Here is a 15,000-nt window from a genome sequence, read left to right as displayed (position 1 = left end):
GCGTTTGGAGGAGGGGGGGGGGGCAGTATGCGAATGTCTGTGTGTGCCCACGTGTGTGTGTGTGTGTATGTGTGTGTGTGTATGTGTGCATGTGTGTGTGTGTGTGTGTGTGTGTATATCCACATGTGTGTGTGTATGCCCACGTGTGTGTGTGTATGTGTGCGTATGTGTGTGTGTGTGTATGCCCACGTGTGTGTGTGTGTGTGTGTGTGTGTGTGTGTGTGTGTGTGTGTGTATGTATGTGTGTATATATATATGTATATATATATATATATATATATATATATATATATATGTGTGTGTGTGTGTGTGTGTGTGTGTGTGTGTGTGTGTGTGCGTGTGTGTGTGAGAGTGTGTGTGTATGTGCGTGTGTGTGCGTGTGTGTGTGTGTGTGTATGTATGTGCGTGTGTGTGTGTGTGTGTTCTCCAGCGTAGTAGGAAACAGGAAACTGTAGAAACAAAGAACCTTATCTTGACCTTGACTGTCACTCGGATTACAACATTCGGGTCTGCCCATAACCAACTCACACACACACACACACACACACACACGACTACACTCGCAAGACACACACACACTGCGTTGCACTAAAACTATCACACGCCCATACGTGCGCGCGCGCACACAACACAACACTAAACACACACACACACACACACAGACGCACAGACAGACAGACAGAGAACCCCATTCCACTTGTCTTCTGATTTTACTTTATCTAATTTAGTTTATGTTTCTCTCTCTCTCTCTCTCTCCCTTCTCTCTCTCTCTCTCTCTCTCTCTCTCTCTTTTATTTTTGACTCACTTGTGTAAACAGAGTCTATGTTTTAACCCTGTGTTCGGTTGTCTGTGTGTGTGTGTGTGTGTGTGTGTGTGTGTGTCCGTGGTAAACTTTAACATTGCCATTTTCTCTGCAAATACTTTGTCAGTTGACACCAAATTAGGCATAAAAATAGGAAAAATTCAGTTCTTTCCAGTCATATTGTTTATAACAATATTGCACCTCTGGGATGGGCACAAAAAAATAATAAAAGAAGCCAAATTATTTGCAAACTACATTTGCTGTTTGTTTTTGTTTTTTGCTGCGTGTTTTTTTTAATTTTCTAAACTTGGCACTTTGATATGACATTCTGACAACAACAAGAGCAGTCATTTTATCATTTTTTGTTCAAACAGGAACTTCTTTTGCTTCTTTTGCTTTGGTGCAGATAGTAAAAAAGGGAAATCTATAATTAATGCTAGGGGACTTAATTTGCTTTAAACTGATCTTTCTCATCTTAAACATTACAATTTGAAATTATACTCAATACATAAATAGCTTGTGTTTTACTCTCAGTGTACAGGGCTTTCACTATGTTCATTTGCCCAAGTGGTCTTTTTCGGAAATTACTAAAATCAATAAGACGAGTGGACTTTATATATCTATTGGCTGAGCCCTGAAGGTCATGGGCAAAAATCAATTGCGCACACATATTTATACATATTCAAAGCGCGTGCTCATATTCTTCGCGAACGCGAACGACGCCATTTTGTTTCAAGTTGTTGACCTGCCCGTTCAATCCTATATTCAATCGACAATACACGATAACATGTGATGGAAAGTTGGAGAAGGAGACCGTTAAATATTTATTCAGAGAAAGATTTGTGAACGCCTCATCACTTACTGGATTATGCCCTAAACTGCCATAAAGATATCCATAGAATCAGTCGGAATTACAGTTAAAAATAATAAACCATGAGAGTTAATACCCTTGAATTGATGAAACGTAAAAATTTCCAGTCTTGACTTTTCTCAAAATGAAGTCCTTTTCACTTCATACAACGTTTAGGAGCACTTGTACTTGGCTCTACATGTTATTAGTTTAACAAAATACTCAATTTTCATATCAACTTTAAAACTATAAAACTAGAATGAACATAAAAGAGAAACTGAATCGACCGTGTCAACAGGATGTAACTAAACTTGTACATCTATCTAGATCCAGAGAAAACGGCTAAATGTTGCAGTGTGATTGCGGTGATAGCCACGTCTCCTTTACCGCGAACTTAAAAAGAATTTTTAATTGTCCTCAAAGATTTTTTGAATGCCCAAGATACACCAGAATAATATGATTTGAACAGCGTTCTCACTGCGAATACCGCAATCGATTTATCGCCCTTTAAAAAAGCATGTTTAAATATTATATTTTTGAACGTCAGCTAAGGAGCCACGATAGTGTCATGGATAAGACAGTTTCTTATCCGAACACGCGGGGTTCGAATCTGCTGTTAGGACTTTTTTTTTCTTTTTCTTTTAACCCGAAGCTTTATAATAAATACAGAACACATTCTAACGATTAGATTTTTTTTTTTAAGTGTATCACAAATGAGTCTTGAAGGCCTTGCCTCTCTTGTGTGTTTGTGTGTGTATGTGTGTGTGTGTGTTGTTGTTGTTGTTGTTGTTGTTGTTGTTGTTGTTGTTGTTGTTGTTGGTGGTGGTGGTGGTGGTGTTGTTGTTGTTGTTTGTTTGTTTTTTTAAGCTTTCACTCCACAGGTTTTCCTCTCATCGTCAAAGAATCAGAAATCCGATGATAAGAGTTTATCGGTAAGGACAGGATGTGAGTTGGTCGAGGCCACAGAAGAGAGAGGGAGAGGAGGAGGAAGAGGAGAAGGAAGAGGAGTAGAAGGAGGAGGAGGAGAAGGAAGAGGCGGAGGAGGAAGAGGAGAAGGAAGAGGAGGAGAAGGAAGAGGAGGAAGAGAATGAGGAGAAGGAAGAGGAGGAGGAGGAGAAGGAAGAGGAGGAGGAGGAAGAGGAGGAGAAGGAAGAGGAGGAGGAGGAGGAGAAGGAAGAGGAGGAGGAGGAGGAGGAGAAGGAAGAGGAGGAGGAGGAGGAGAAGGAAGAGGAGGAGGAGGAGGAGAAGGAAGAGGAGGAGGAAGAGGAGGAGAAGGAAGAGGAAAAGGGGGAGGAGGAGGAATATATGTGAGGTGGAGGAGGAGGGGGGAAGGTGGGCTGTAGTGTAATGAGCGGTTATCTTCTCCTGTTTCACCTTGTAATGAGGTGCTTGTACTAAACAGTGTCTGGCATGTTGCCTGTGCTGTGTTGGCGGGAGGCCTTGTGTGTGTGTGTGCGAGGGAAGGAAAAAAATCGAGTGGGAGGAGGGGGGGGGAATTACTGTGTACGCATACGAGTAAGTGAAAGTGTGTGTGTGTGTGTGTGTGTGTGTGTGTGTGTGTGTGTGTGTGTGTGTGTGTGTGTGTGTGTGTGTGTGTGAAAATTATTGATTTAAGTTTTGTTTAAAAAATAAACAAAAAATCATAACAATATAACATATTTCTAATGAAAAACTAACAGCTATAACAGCGAACCAACTGGACTGTTTAACAAGGAGTTGAAAAAGTCATGCATTAGCAATGGACAGCTGAAGATCGTCAACACTGAAGATGATTTCAGTTCAGGGATTTGAGACTTTAACATATCGCAAGTTGTGTGTGTGTGTGTGTGTGTGTGTGTGTGTGTGTGTGTGTGTGTGTGTGTGTGAGTGTGTGTTAGTGTCAGTGTGTGTGTGTGTGTGTGTGTGTCTGTGTGTGTGTGTGTGTGTGTGTGTGTGTGTGTGGTGTGCTGTAGTGTGTGTGTATGTGATGCTGTGGTGTGTGTGTAAGAGTGTGTGTGTGTGTGTGTACACGCACACACACACACACACACACACACACAACACACACACGCACAACGCACACACACACATACAAACACACACACACGCACAACGCACACACACACACAAACACACACACGCACGCACGCACGTACACACACACACACACACACACACACACACACACACACACACACACACACACACACACAATTATGTACAGTTAGATGCAGAAAAAGCGATGTACAGAGTGGGTATTTTTGTTCTCTGTATTTGCGTAACATCGCATTTTGATAACAGATGTTTAATCAAAAACTGAACAGAGAAAAAAAAAAGAACAAGACAGTCACACGCTTTACCTTTCCTTACATCAATGAATAACAACAACAACGACAACAATAAGGAGAAGAAGAAGAAGAAGAATATATCATCGACAACACTAATCAACAAAACTCCAACCCCAACAACACTACTACCACGACCACAACAACAACAACAACGACAACAACATCAACAACAACAGCCACAACCACCATCATCACCACCACCACCAACAACAACAACAACAACAGCAACAACAACAACAAGCAATAGCATCCCAACCACAACCACCACCATCACCACCACCAACCACAACCACCACCATCACCACCACCAACAACAACCACAACAATACCACAACAAACAACAACACCACTAACACCACCACCAACAACAACCACAGCAATGCCACCACTAACAACAACTCCGCCAACACCACCATAAACACAATCACCACCACCACAACCAGCAACAACACCACCATCACCACCACAACCACCACCACCACCAACCAAACACCACCACCACTCCAACCACCACCACCACCACCACCAACAACAACAACAATACCAACAACACCACCAACCAAACACCACCAACAACACCAATACCAACACCACCAACAACAACAAACACAACAACAACCACCATAACCACCAAAACCAACAACAACAACACCATCACCACCAACAACAACAACCACCATCACCACCACCAACAACAACAAACACAACAACCACCACCATAACCACCACCACCACCAACAACAACAACAACAACACCAACACCATCACCACCACCACCAACACCAACATCAACACCACCAACAACAACAAACACAAGAACCACCACCATCACCACCAACAACAACACCAACACCACCAAACCACAACCAACCAAACCAAACCTCCACAACAACCAAACCAACCAACACACACACACACACACACACACACACACACACACACACAGATAATAAATAACACTCACACGTTACACCGGAAGCAGCCCCGGTGGTAGTGCATCCCTTGCACGGACACCATGGACTGCCCCAAGGGGAAGCCACACACGTGACACTCGTCGCTCCCGCCACCCACGCCCACAGAGGAGCCCTCCGTCCCGGCCGGGCTGACCACCACTACCGCCCTCCTCCCGCCCCCGTCCGCCTTCCGCCTCCTCAGCGACGGAGACAGTGCCCGACGCAGCAGAGACGGGGAGAGAGACTTGCGGCCTTTGGGGCTCCGCTGTCGTGGTGGTTGGTGGTTGGTGGTGGTGGGGCAGGGGGGAGGGGGGGGGCAGAAGAGAATCAATTAGGAGGAGGAGGAGGGGGAGGAGGAGTGGAAGGGGGAAGGAGGAGGGGGAAAGGGAAAGGGAGAAGGATGGCGGAGATGATGATGATGATAATAACAATGATAATCATCATCATCATCATCATCATCGTCACCATCATCGCCGTCATCGTAATCATAAAAAGAACAACAACAACGATAACTATAACAATAACCGTACCAGCACCAGCACCGCCGCTACTACTACTACTACTAATAATAATAATAAGAAGAAGAAGGTGATGAGGATGGTGATGAGGATTAGGATGGTGATGATAATGATGATGATGATGATTCGTTCTAAGATGACGTATCCATGTATTGATGGGAATGATGATGTGGTGATGAAGAAGAAGAAGAAGAAGAAGAAGAAGAAGAAGAAGAAGAAGATGATGTGATCATCATCATCATCAACAACAACAATAACAACAAGGATGAGAAGGTGCAATATAGGAAAGGAAGACGAAAAATAAAGAGAGAGAGACAGACAGACAGACAGAGACAGAGAGACAGAAACAGAGAGAGAGAGACAGAGACAAAGAGGGAGAGGCAGAGAGAGGCAGAGACAGAAACAGAGAGAGATACAAGTACAACACTAACTACGACTACTACTACTACTGCTACTACTGCTGCTGCTTCTACTACTACTACTGATGCTGCTGCTGATGCTGCTACTACTACTACTACTGCTGCTGCTGATGATGCTACTACTACTACTGCTGCTGCTGCTGCTGCTGCTACTACTACTACTACTATTAATGCTACTACTACTACTACTGCTGCTGCTGTTACTACTACTGCTGCTGCTACTAGTACTACTGCTGCTGCTGCAAGTTCTACTACTACAACTACTACTACTACTTCTAGGAAGAAGAAGAAGAAGAAAGCACACACACACACACACACACACACACACACACACACACACACACACACACACTGAGAGAGAGAGAGGGAGAGAGAGAGAAAGAGAGAGAGAGAAACAAAAGACAGACAGAGACACAGAGAGAGAGAGAGAAACAACAGCAACAAGTACAACACGAACTACGAACTACTACTTCCAAGTTCTACTGCTACCACAACCACCACCACCACCACCACCACTACGAAACCCAAAGCACACCAACCTGCAGGGGAATAGTGGACGCCTCATGAACACAAGGTGCCGGACGAAGATCCACATCCGAGGCCCCCTCCACCGATGCCGAGGGAGCGAAGGAGACCTGGGAGTGCTGGTGGGGGTGAACCGGGGGACCCTGACTCCCACCTTGGGCTAAGGATGAGGTGGAGGGGGCGGCCGAAGAGGCCGGGGTGGGCGGAGGGGGAGGAGGAGTAGTAGAAGGTTGGTTGGTAAGGGAGGAGGAGGAGGGGGAGGAGGGTCCGAGCGTGGAGGTGGAGGCGGAGGAGGAGGGAGGGGAGGAGGTGGAGGAGGAGGAGGAAGGAGCGAGGTTCCCTCCTTTTGGCGAAGGTTCCGTTTTGTTGGCTGGGTGCTTGAACTTCTTCAGCAGGTCCGGGGATGCTCTCTTCAATCCCGGAAGCTCTGAGAGGTCCAGCATCAGCAGTGACGACTGCCCTGGATCTCTGGCGGACGACGACGAGGAGGAGGATGAGGACAGCGCGTCTCCTCTGGAAGAGTGACCCCCCTTTGTCACGGACACAGAATCATGAAACGCTTCTTTAGGGCTCTCGCGGAAGCTTTTCAAGTCCGAGGCGGAACGAGAGGACTTCAAAGGCGGTGGTCTGGATTGTTGCGGGATGGGCGGTTTCTGTTCGTTGGACACTGCGGCGGGCGACGGTTTGGGTTTCTGGGTGACGGCGGCTGGTTTCGGTTCCAGAGGGGGTTTGGATTTGGGGACAGACGGCTTGTGGTCCGTGGTCTGCGCTGCTGACGTCTGGGGCTTGGCGTCAGGTTTACTGCCTTGGGATGAATCGTGAGACGGGGATGAAACACTCCGAAGCGGTGCCGACGGTGGTTGTGGTGGTGGCGGTTTAGCAGGAGGAGGCACGACGGTGGACAGGGGGAAGTGGAAGGAAGGGGAGGTGGGAGCAGAAGGATGAGGGTTGTTGGACCCGGTCAGGGACCCTGATGGCGTCGTCACCGTCCCGTTGTTTGTCACGATGTTGGGGTCCGCGGACGCGGCCGGCATCATCCTCATGATGAGCTTTCTCCGAGGGCTCAGCGAGCTGGGTGTTGTGGCGGCGGTGCTGGTGGTGGTGGTGGTGGAGCCTGTCGTGGGAACAGCAAGAGCTCCTGCACCTCCACCTCTTCCTCCTCCTTGTTTCAAAGGCACTGGAGGTTTGCAGTCCCCACAATCGGAACGTTCCCGTGGCAAAGAAGCCAGGGAGCTGTCGGAACTGGGACGCGAGCCTCTCAAGCTGGACCTGGACTCGCTGCCGCGGACTCTGACAGACGACGAGGAGGAGGTCGGGGCCCTGTGAGGAATGGCGGGAGGAGGAGGTGGGTTACTTCCGGTTCCCCCGTCGTCAGACCTGGCGCTGAACGTGTCCAGCGGCCCTTCCCCGAGCTGCGCCGAGTGTAGGAGCTCCAGGCTGTTCTTCCGCTTCTCTCTCAGCTCTGAGCTGTTCTTCCTCTGCCTGACTGAGACGGTGGTGGAGGAGGAGGGGGAGGAGGACTCTGAGCTGTTGGGTCTGTCCTGTCTCCTTTCACAGCTGCCGGCTCTCGTAGTCCTTGAAGCGGATGAGCTCTTCCTCCTCCCTTCTCTTCCACAGTCTCCTCCACTGCTGTTGCTGTTGCTGCTGATGATGATCTGCCTTTCTCTCGCTGAACCCTCGCTATTCCTCCTGAAGTTTAGACTTGCCCTCCTCGTCTCCCTGGATTCTTCTTCTCTTTCTTCTTCTCCTCCTCCACCTCCTCCTCCGCCTCTCCTTTCCCGGTGGGAATCTAGACTGTTCTTCCTCACGTTGTTGGCAGGGTTGGCGTCGGTCCTCTCTCTCCCCGACGAGCAGTTAGCCACAGGGGGTGGAAGAGGGGGGTGAGAACTGGGGTGAAGGGTTGGGGAGTTCCCGTTGCCGAGCGCTGTTGGCGAGGGCTGAGCCACGTCGTGGGCCGAGGTCCGAGGGGGTCTGGTTGCTGAGGAATGTTCCAGAACCGGGTCCACAGGCGCGGCCGTCTTCACGGAATGCTCGCAGACTCCGGACAAGGGCTGAGTCATGGTGGCGGGGACGCTGCTGGGAGGGAGAGGTTTGGGCATGGGGGACTGGGAGGGTTTGGACGACGACGACGACGACGATGACGAGACCTGCAATTCAATCCTGTTTAAATCACTTCAGTTCGTATTCGATCCAGCTCCACTTACCTCTGTTCTACTGGTGATTTTTTAGCCTTTTTTTTTTCTTTTTCTTTCATGTTAAATCTCAAGATCTACAGCATGTAGACTTATGAAACTTTGCGCACTTTAAGAACATGCAAATAGCAGAAACTCGGTAAAGTTTCAGGGCCCTAGCTTAATTCAACTCAGATAAGCTCATCTTAAATCGATTCGAATCGGTCAAATCCAGACCAATTCTATTCCATTCCATTATTCAGTTGGGTTCAAAACAAAATCATTTCGATTCGATTAAACATGATGATGATGATACGGATATTGATACAGCACCTATCCTCGGTCAGAGACCAAGCTCAAGGCGCTTTACAAAAACACTCATTTGCTCAGCGACCAAGCTCTAAGCGCTTTACAAAAACAGTCATTTGCTCAGCGACCAAGCTCTAAGCGCTGTACAAAAACAGTCATTTACTCAGCGACCACGACAGCGGCAGCCCCTTTTGTGTGGCTCTACCCAGGTCGTTAGGCTGTTGTGCAAAAGACTGTTTTTGTAAAGCGCTTAGAGCATGGTGGCTGAGCAAATGACTTTTTTTAAAATGGATTTTTATTCTACAGTTACTTTCTTTTCCCCAGTGGCAGCCCCTTTTGTGTGGCTCTACCCAGGTCGTTAGGCTGTTGTGCAAAAGACTGTTTTTGTAAAGCGCTTAGAGCATGGTGGCTGAGCAAATGACTTTTTTTTACAAAAACACTCATTTGCTCAGCGACCAAGCTCTAAGCACTTTACAAAAACAGCCATTTGCTCAGCGACCAAGCTCTAAGCGCTTTACAAAAACAGCCATTTGCTCAGTGACCAAGCTCTAAGCACTTTACAAAAACAGTCATTTGCTCAGCGACCAAGCTCTAAGCGCTTTACAAAAACAGTCATTTACTCAGCGACCACGACCAAGCTCTAAGCGCTTTACAAAAAACAGTCATTTGCTCAGCGACCAAGCTCAAAGCGCTTTACCAAAAACAGTCATTTGCTCAGCGACCAAGCTCAAAGCGCTTTACCAAAAACAGTCATTTACTCAAAGACCAAGCTCTAAACGCTTTACAAAAAAAAGTCATTTGCTCAGCCACCAAGCTCTAAGCGCTTTACAAAAACAGTCTTTTGCACAACAGCCTAACGACCTGGGTAGAGCCACACAAAAGGGGCTGCCACTGGGGAAAAGAAAGTAACTGTAGAATAAAAATCCATTTTGGTCGTGAAACCAGTACACCTGCACGCAGAAAAGAAGAAAAAAACAATATGTTTGATCTGCATTGTGTCGACGTGCTCTCTACGCGAACAGCACAGAATTTCACAAAGGGAAATGTGTTGTGATCAAAAAACGTATCACAAAACGATACGATACAATATGAAACTTGTTTTCGTTTGTTCGCTTGCTTGTTTGTTTATTTGTTTGTTTGTTTTGCTGTTTTGAGGAATTTATTTATTTCATTTATTTATTTATCTATTTATTTATTTTATTTTCATTAGTTTTTTTAAATTATATCATTAGTTAGATAGTTAGTTAGTTAGTTAGTTAGTTTAGTTTAGTTTAGTTTAGTTTAGTTTTTCTCAAGGCCTGACAAAGCGCGTTGGGTTACGCTGCTGGTCAGGTATCTGCTTGGCAGATGTGGTGTAGCGTATATGGATTTGTCCGAACGCAGTGACGCCTCCTTGAGCTACTGAAACTGAGGAATAGGACTGTTTTGTTGTTGTTGCTGCTGTTGTTGTTTTTCTTTCTTTTTTTTTCTTTTTTCTTTCTTTTTTTGAATACGATGAAATGAAATGGAATTGTTTGCGTCACAACTTCACAAAAGCTGGCTGTTCAATCTATGAAATTGAATGAAATCTAAATCCATGGCAAAATTCCCCGTCTAATATAAAAAAAACCGATTAGATGAAATGTCAAACCATTACAAAAAGCGTAGGGGGAAAAGTAAGAGAGAAAAAAAAGAGAACACATCGAAACTTTTGTTGTTGTTGTTAACTGTATGGAATAAAAATAGAGCTGTTTTTTTTTCTGTCAGGAATTCAAAATCTCTCTAGGGAGAAACGGTCTTCACTGAAAAAATGTTGCAACACCGTATAAGCACCTGTTGCCATAGAAACCCATCAGTTGGTCGGTTGGCTGGTCATCATTACAGTTTAACGTCTATTCACTCAAGTGATTTTAATCGGAGACAACGTTGTGCGTGTGTGGCGTATCTGCGTGTGAGCATGTGTACGAGAACGTGATCGAACTATGCATACATACAAACAGACACACAGATACACACACATACGCACAAACACACACACACACATATATATATATATATGTGTGTGTGTGTGTGTGTGTGTGTGTGTGTGTGTCTGTGTCTCTCTGTGTGTGTGTACATATATATATATATATATATATATATATATATACGTGAGTGGTTGGAAAAAGTAAGGAAGGGCAAGGGTATCTGAGGTGGGGGGGGGGGGGCGAATTAACCATAAAAATCAACTGACCAATGAAAACAGACACTGACAGTGTCAAAATGTCAGATTGCTGATAATTAAATTAGCTGTTGGACGTTTTGATAACCTAACAAAACAAAGTCGTTAGTTACAGATGAAAAGATAACTGAAAAAAAAACAAAAAAACTCAGTTGTTGGAATGCTTTGGCATTAACTCGTTCATCTCAATACCGGGGAAAAAAATATGCATACCTAGGCATACAACTTTCGTGGTGTGTTTTATTCTGAAGGCGCCAGTTTTCCATATTTACTGACTTACTGACTTATCTTGCAAATTCTGAATGACCGAATGTCGACTGTGTTAATCAATTGGGGGAGTTGGAAGGGGTGGCGGGGGGGGTTAAGTACGTGCTGAAAACTTGGAGCTTCCTCACGAATATCACATCACGCAGGATGAAATGATCATAACAACAATAACAAGTACTTTTTTTCTGTTGTTTTTTTTTTTTTCCCCCGAGGCCTGACTAAGCGCGTTGGGTTACACTGCTGGTCAGGCATCTGCTTGGCAGATGTGGTGTAGTGTATATGGATTTGACCGAACGCAGTGACGCCTCCTTGAGCTACTGATACTGATACTGATACTTCTTTTTTCAGTTATTCGGTGTATGTGGTGCTTTTTTTCTTCTTTTTCTTTTTTTTTTTTTTAATCATCTAATATCACTAACAATTAATAGATGCTAATCTAAAGAACGAACCCACCTGCATATTCTCCGGTTCCTTCACAGAAATAAAGTCCGCCTGTTGGGGTGGCGGGTGGCCAGCGCTTCTCGCAGGAGGAGGAGGAGGAGGGGTAGCCGATGAAGATGATGACGACATTCGGGGTGCCGAGACCACCCCGGGTGAGGGGTGGTGATGATGATGATGTTGATGGTGTTGTTGGTGGTGGGGGTTGTGGGGGTGGTGGTGGTGGCTGGACAGCGAGGGTGGCTTGTAGGGGAGGTGGGGGTGGGGGTGGTGGTGGGGGTGGGGGGAGGGTTGGGAGCCGCTGCTGTCGTGAATCTGGTTGGACGGGAAGGTCTTGTGTCGAGTCTTACTCGGCGTCTGTGTGGCGGAACTCTCTTCCATCGTAGTGCGTGGTGGTGTGGTATGATGCTTGTTGAAAGGGGAGGCGGGAGGGTGCGGGGGTAGGGGGGGGGATGTGGAGGGGGATCGGGGACGTGGGAGGAAGGTGGGGGAGGGTGGTGGTGGAAGGAAGGCAGGAGGAGAACGTGCGCACCTGCTGAGGACAGAGATCGATATATATATATATATATATATATATATATATATATATATATATATATATATATATATATATATACATATATATACATATACATATATATATAACGCATTTGATATTGTACAGAATCAGAATCAGAATCAATTTTAATGTCAATTAAACCTGAACAAGGTTTATGAGACACGCATGCAAAGTTACATGAAACCACGCACAAAAAAGCAAAACAAAATAGATAGATAAATATTGAACAAGAGATTGAATCACTCCTGCACGCTATGGCGTTTTTGGCAGCCGTTACTGACAAATTTCCCAAACAGTCCAACAAGTTTGTCTTCCAGTATTAGCTGACTGGGTTTAATAATATTTCGAAGGGTATATATATATATATATATATATATATATATATATATATATATATATATATATAATTCGCAGTCATCTAAGAAATGATATTCATCCTCTATTGTTTGACACTGTAAACATAGTCTCCTTTCTTTTGGGATATTGAAATATCTGCCTTTTCCTATCGCTAAATCATGACAGGATATTCTTAATTTGCACAATGATTGTTTTTCATTATAATATTAAGATATCCTTCAAGCAAATAAGGTTCGGTTCTGTATTCATGAGTAATTTTATTGTAAAAGAGTAGTTTAGATTTATTTTCAGATTTGTTTCTCTTCCAGTATAAAGCATATCCATATTCTAGTTTATTCATTATAACGTGGCTAAGTCTTTGAATATTGAATGTTGACTGATTATTCCAAACGTGTCTTAAACCAAGATTCTGTAATATAATTCCAACGAAATTAATCCATGTTCGCTGTTTTGTTTCCTCTGTAAGCATGTCGTCATACACAATTTTGATACATCAATTTTTTCGTGCCTGTGTTATGTGAAACCAAAATTTTATTATTTGACAAATCACTTTTTAACTTACGGGGTATTTACCTATTTCACCAAGTATTGCTAAATTTGTGGCTTTTTTGTGGACTCCCAATATTTGTTTTAAAAAAAAGTTTAAATGAACATGCTCATGAGGAAATTTGTTCATGAGACAGCGGTTATATAGTTTGACAAAGGTAAAAGTATCATCTGCTTTTTCACGAGTGGGGAAGCATATTTCTCCTCCACACGTTAGTATTGGGGTAACGAGACTATCAAATAATTTAGATGTGATATTGACGTCAAACGTGGGTAATGACGTACGTTACAGACAATACGTCACAGACAAGACTGTTCTCTCTACTGATCAAGTCCAGTGGGCAGAAAATTTGAGTGTAGATAAATGAAATGAGGACAATTCTTTTTCTTTGGGGATTTTATCCAGCATCGCACACAGACACAGACACACACACACACACAGACACACACACACACACACACACACACACACACACACACACACACACTACATACACTACACCACACACACACACACACACACACACACACACACTACATACACTACACCACACACACACACACACACACACACACACACACACACACACACACACACACACACACACACACACACGCACGCACACACACACACACACACACACACAAACGCACACTACATACACTACACTACACACACACACACACACACACACACACACACACACTATACTACACTACACACACCCACACACACACACGGACGCACGCACGCACGCACACAATACACACACGTACACACACACACACACACACACACAACACAAACACAACACACACACACACACACACACACACACACACACACACACACACACACACACACACACACACACACAAATCGGGCGTTCCACTTCCAGACCACCACTCGACTTAATTCAATGTCGATCAACACATAACGAAATCCATTCCTCTGATCTCCGCCAATTCAGCAACTGCTTTTCGTAACATTATCGAACAGCGGATAGCTGTAACATATACGAAACACCTTACCCTGATTCCGATTTTCCTTGTAACTGATCCTCATTGCTTCCAAAAGTAATCAATTAAACGGGAGAAAAAGGAAGAACAAAGAGAGAGTGGGTGAGAGACAGACAGACAGAAAGACCAACAGAGAAAAAGAGAGACAGAGAGAGGCACAGAGTCAGAGACAAAGAGAAAAACAGACAGACAGACAAACAGACAAAGAGAGAGACAGAGAAAGAGAGAGATAAAGACACAGACAGACAGAGACAGAGAGAGACGGAAAAAAAGAGAGAGACAGAGAGAAAGAGACAGAGAGACGTCAGAGACAGAGAGACAGGCAGACACAGAGAGAGAGACAGACAGACACACACACAGAGAGACATCGAGATAGAGAGAGAGAGACAGAGACAGACTGACAGAAACAGACAGACAGACACAGAGAGACAGAGACAGACAGACAGATAGACAGAGACAGAGACAGAAAAAATCAAAATGAACAAAAATTCCACCCATACAATGCTCTCGATATCGGTTGTATCCTTTTTTTTTTTTTTTTTTTTAATATCGAGTATGCGAGACCTCCCACGAGGAATTGAATCTCAGGTCACGATTCATCACAAGTTTTGCCCTGCACACGCTCTCGCCCTTCCTCCACCCCCCCTCCCCCTTCCCTTGCCTTTCCCCATCCTCAACCCTCCCCCCCCCCCCACCACCCCAACCCACTTTCGCACCCACCACTCTCCACTACTTCAA

General features: G+C 45.0%; 1 protein-coding gene across 1 annotated transcript in view; it reads right to left on the bottom strand.

The window, feature by feature from the left end:
• The window catches only part of LOC143302082 (uncharacterized), a 230,855-nt gene extending 218,944 nt beyond the window's left edge, over positions 1–11,911 (bottom strand). The window contains exons 1-3 of the mRNA XM_076616596.1: positions 11,796–11,911; positions 6,410–8,542; positions 4,945–5,198 (exon numbers count right to left, since the gene is read on the bottom strand). Coding sequence (XP_076472711.1) covers positions 4,945–5,198; positions 6,410–8,542; positions 11,796–11,801 — 2,393 coding nt within the window. The 5' untranslated portion in view covers positions 11,802–11,911. The remainder of the gene's footprint in view (positions 1–4,944; positions 5,199–6,409; positions 8,543–11,795) is intronic.
• Positions 11,912–15,000: the final 3,089 nt, after the last annotated feature.

The sequence above is a fragment of the Babylonia areolata genome, chromosome 28, assembly GCF_041734735.1.
Source record: "Babylonia areolata isolate BAREFJ2019XMU chromosome 28, ASM4173473v1, whole genome shotgun sequence".
Lineage (NCBI taxonomy): Eukaryota > Metazoa > Mollusca > Gastropoda > Neogastropoda > Buccinidae > Babylonia > Babylonia areolata.
Note: the sequence above shows the minus strand (reverse complement) of the source record. Positions and strands in the feature narration are given on the sequence as shown.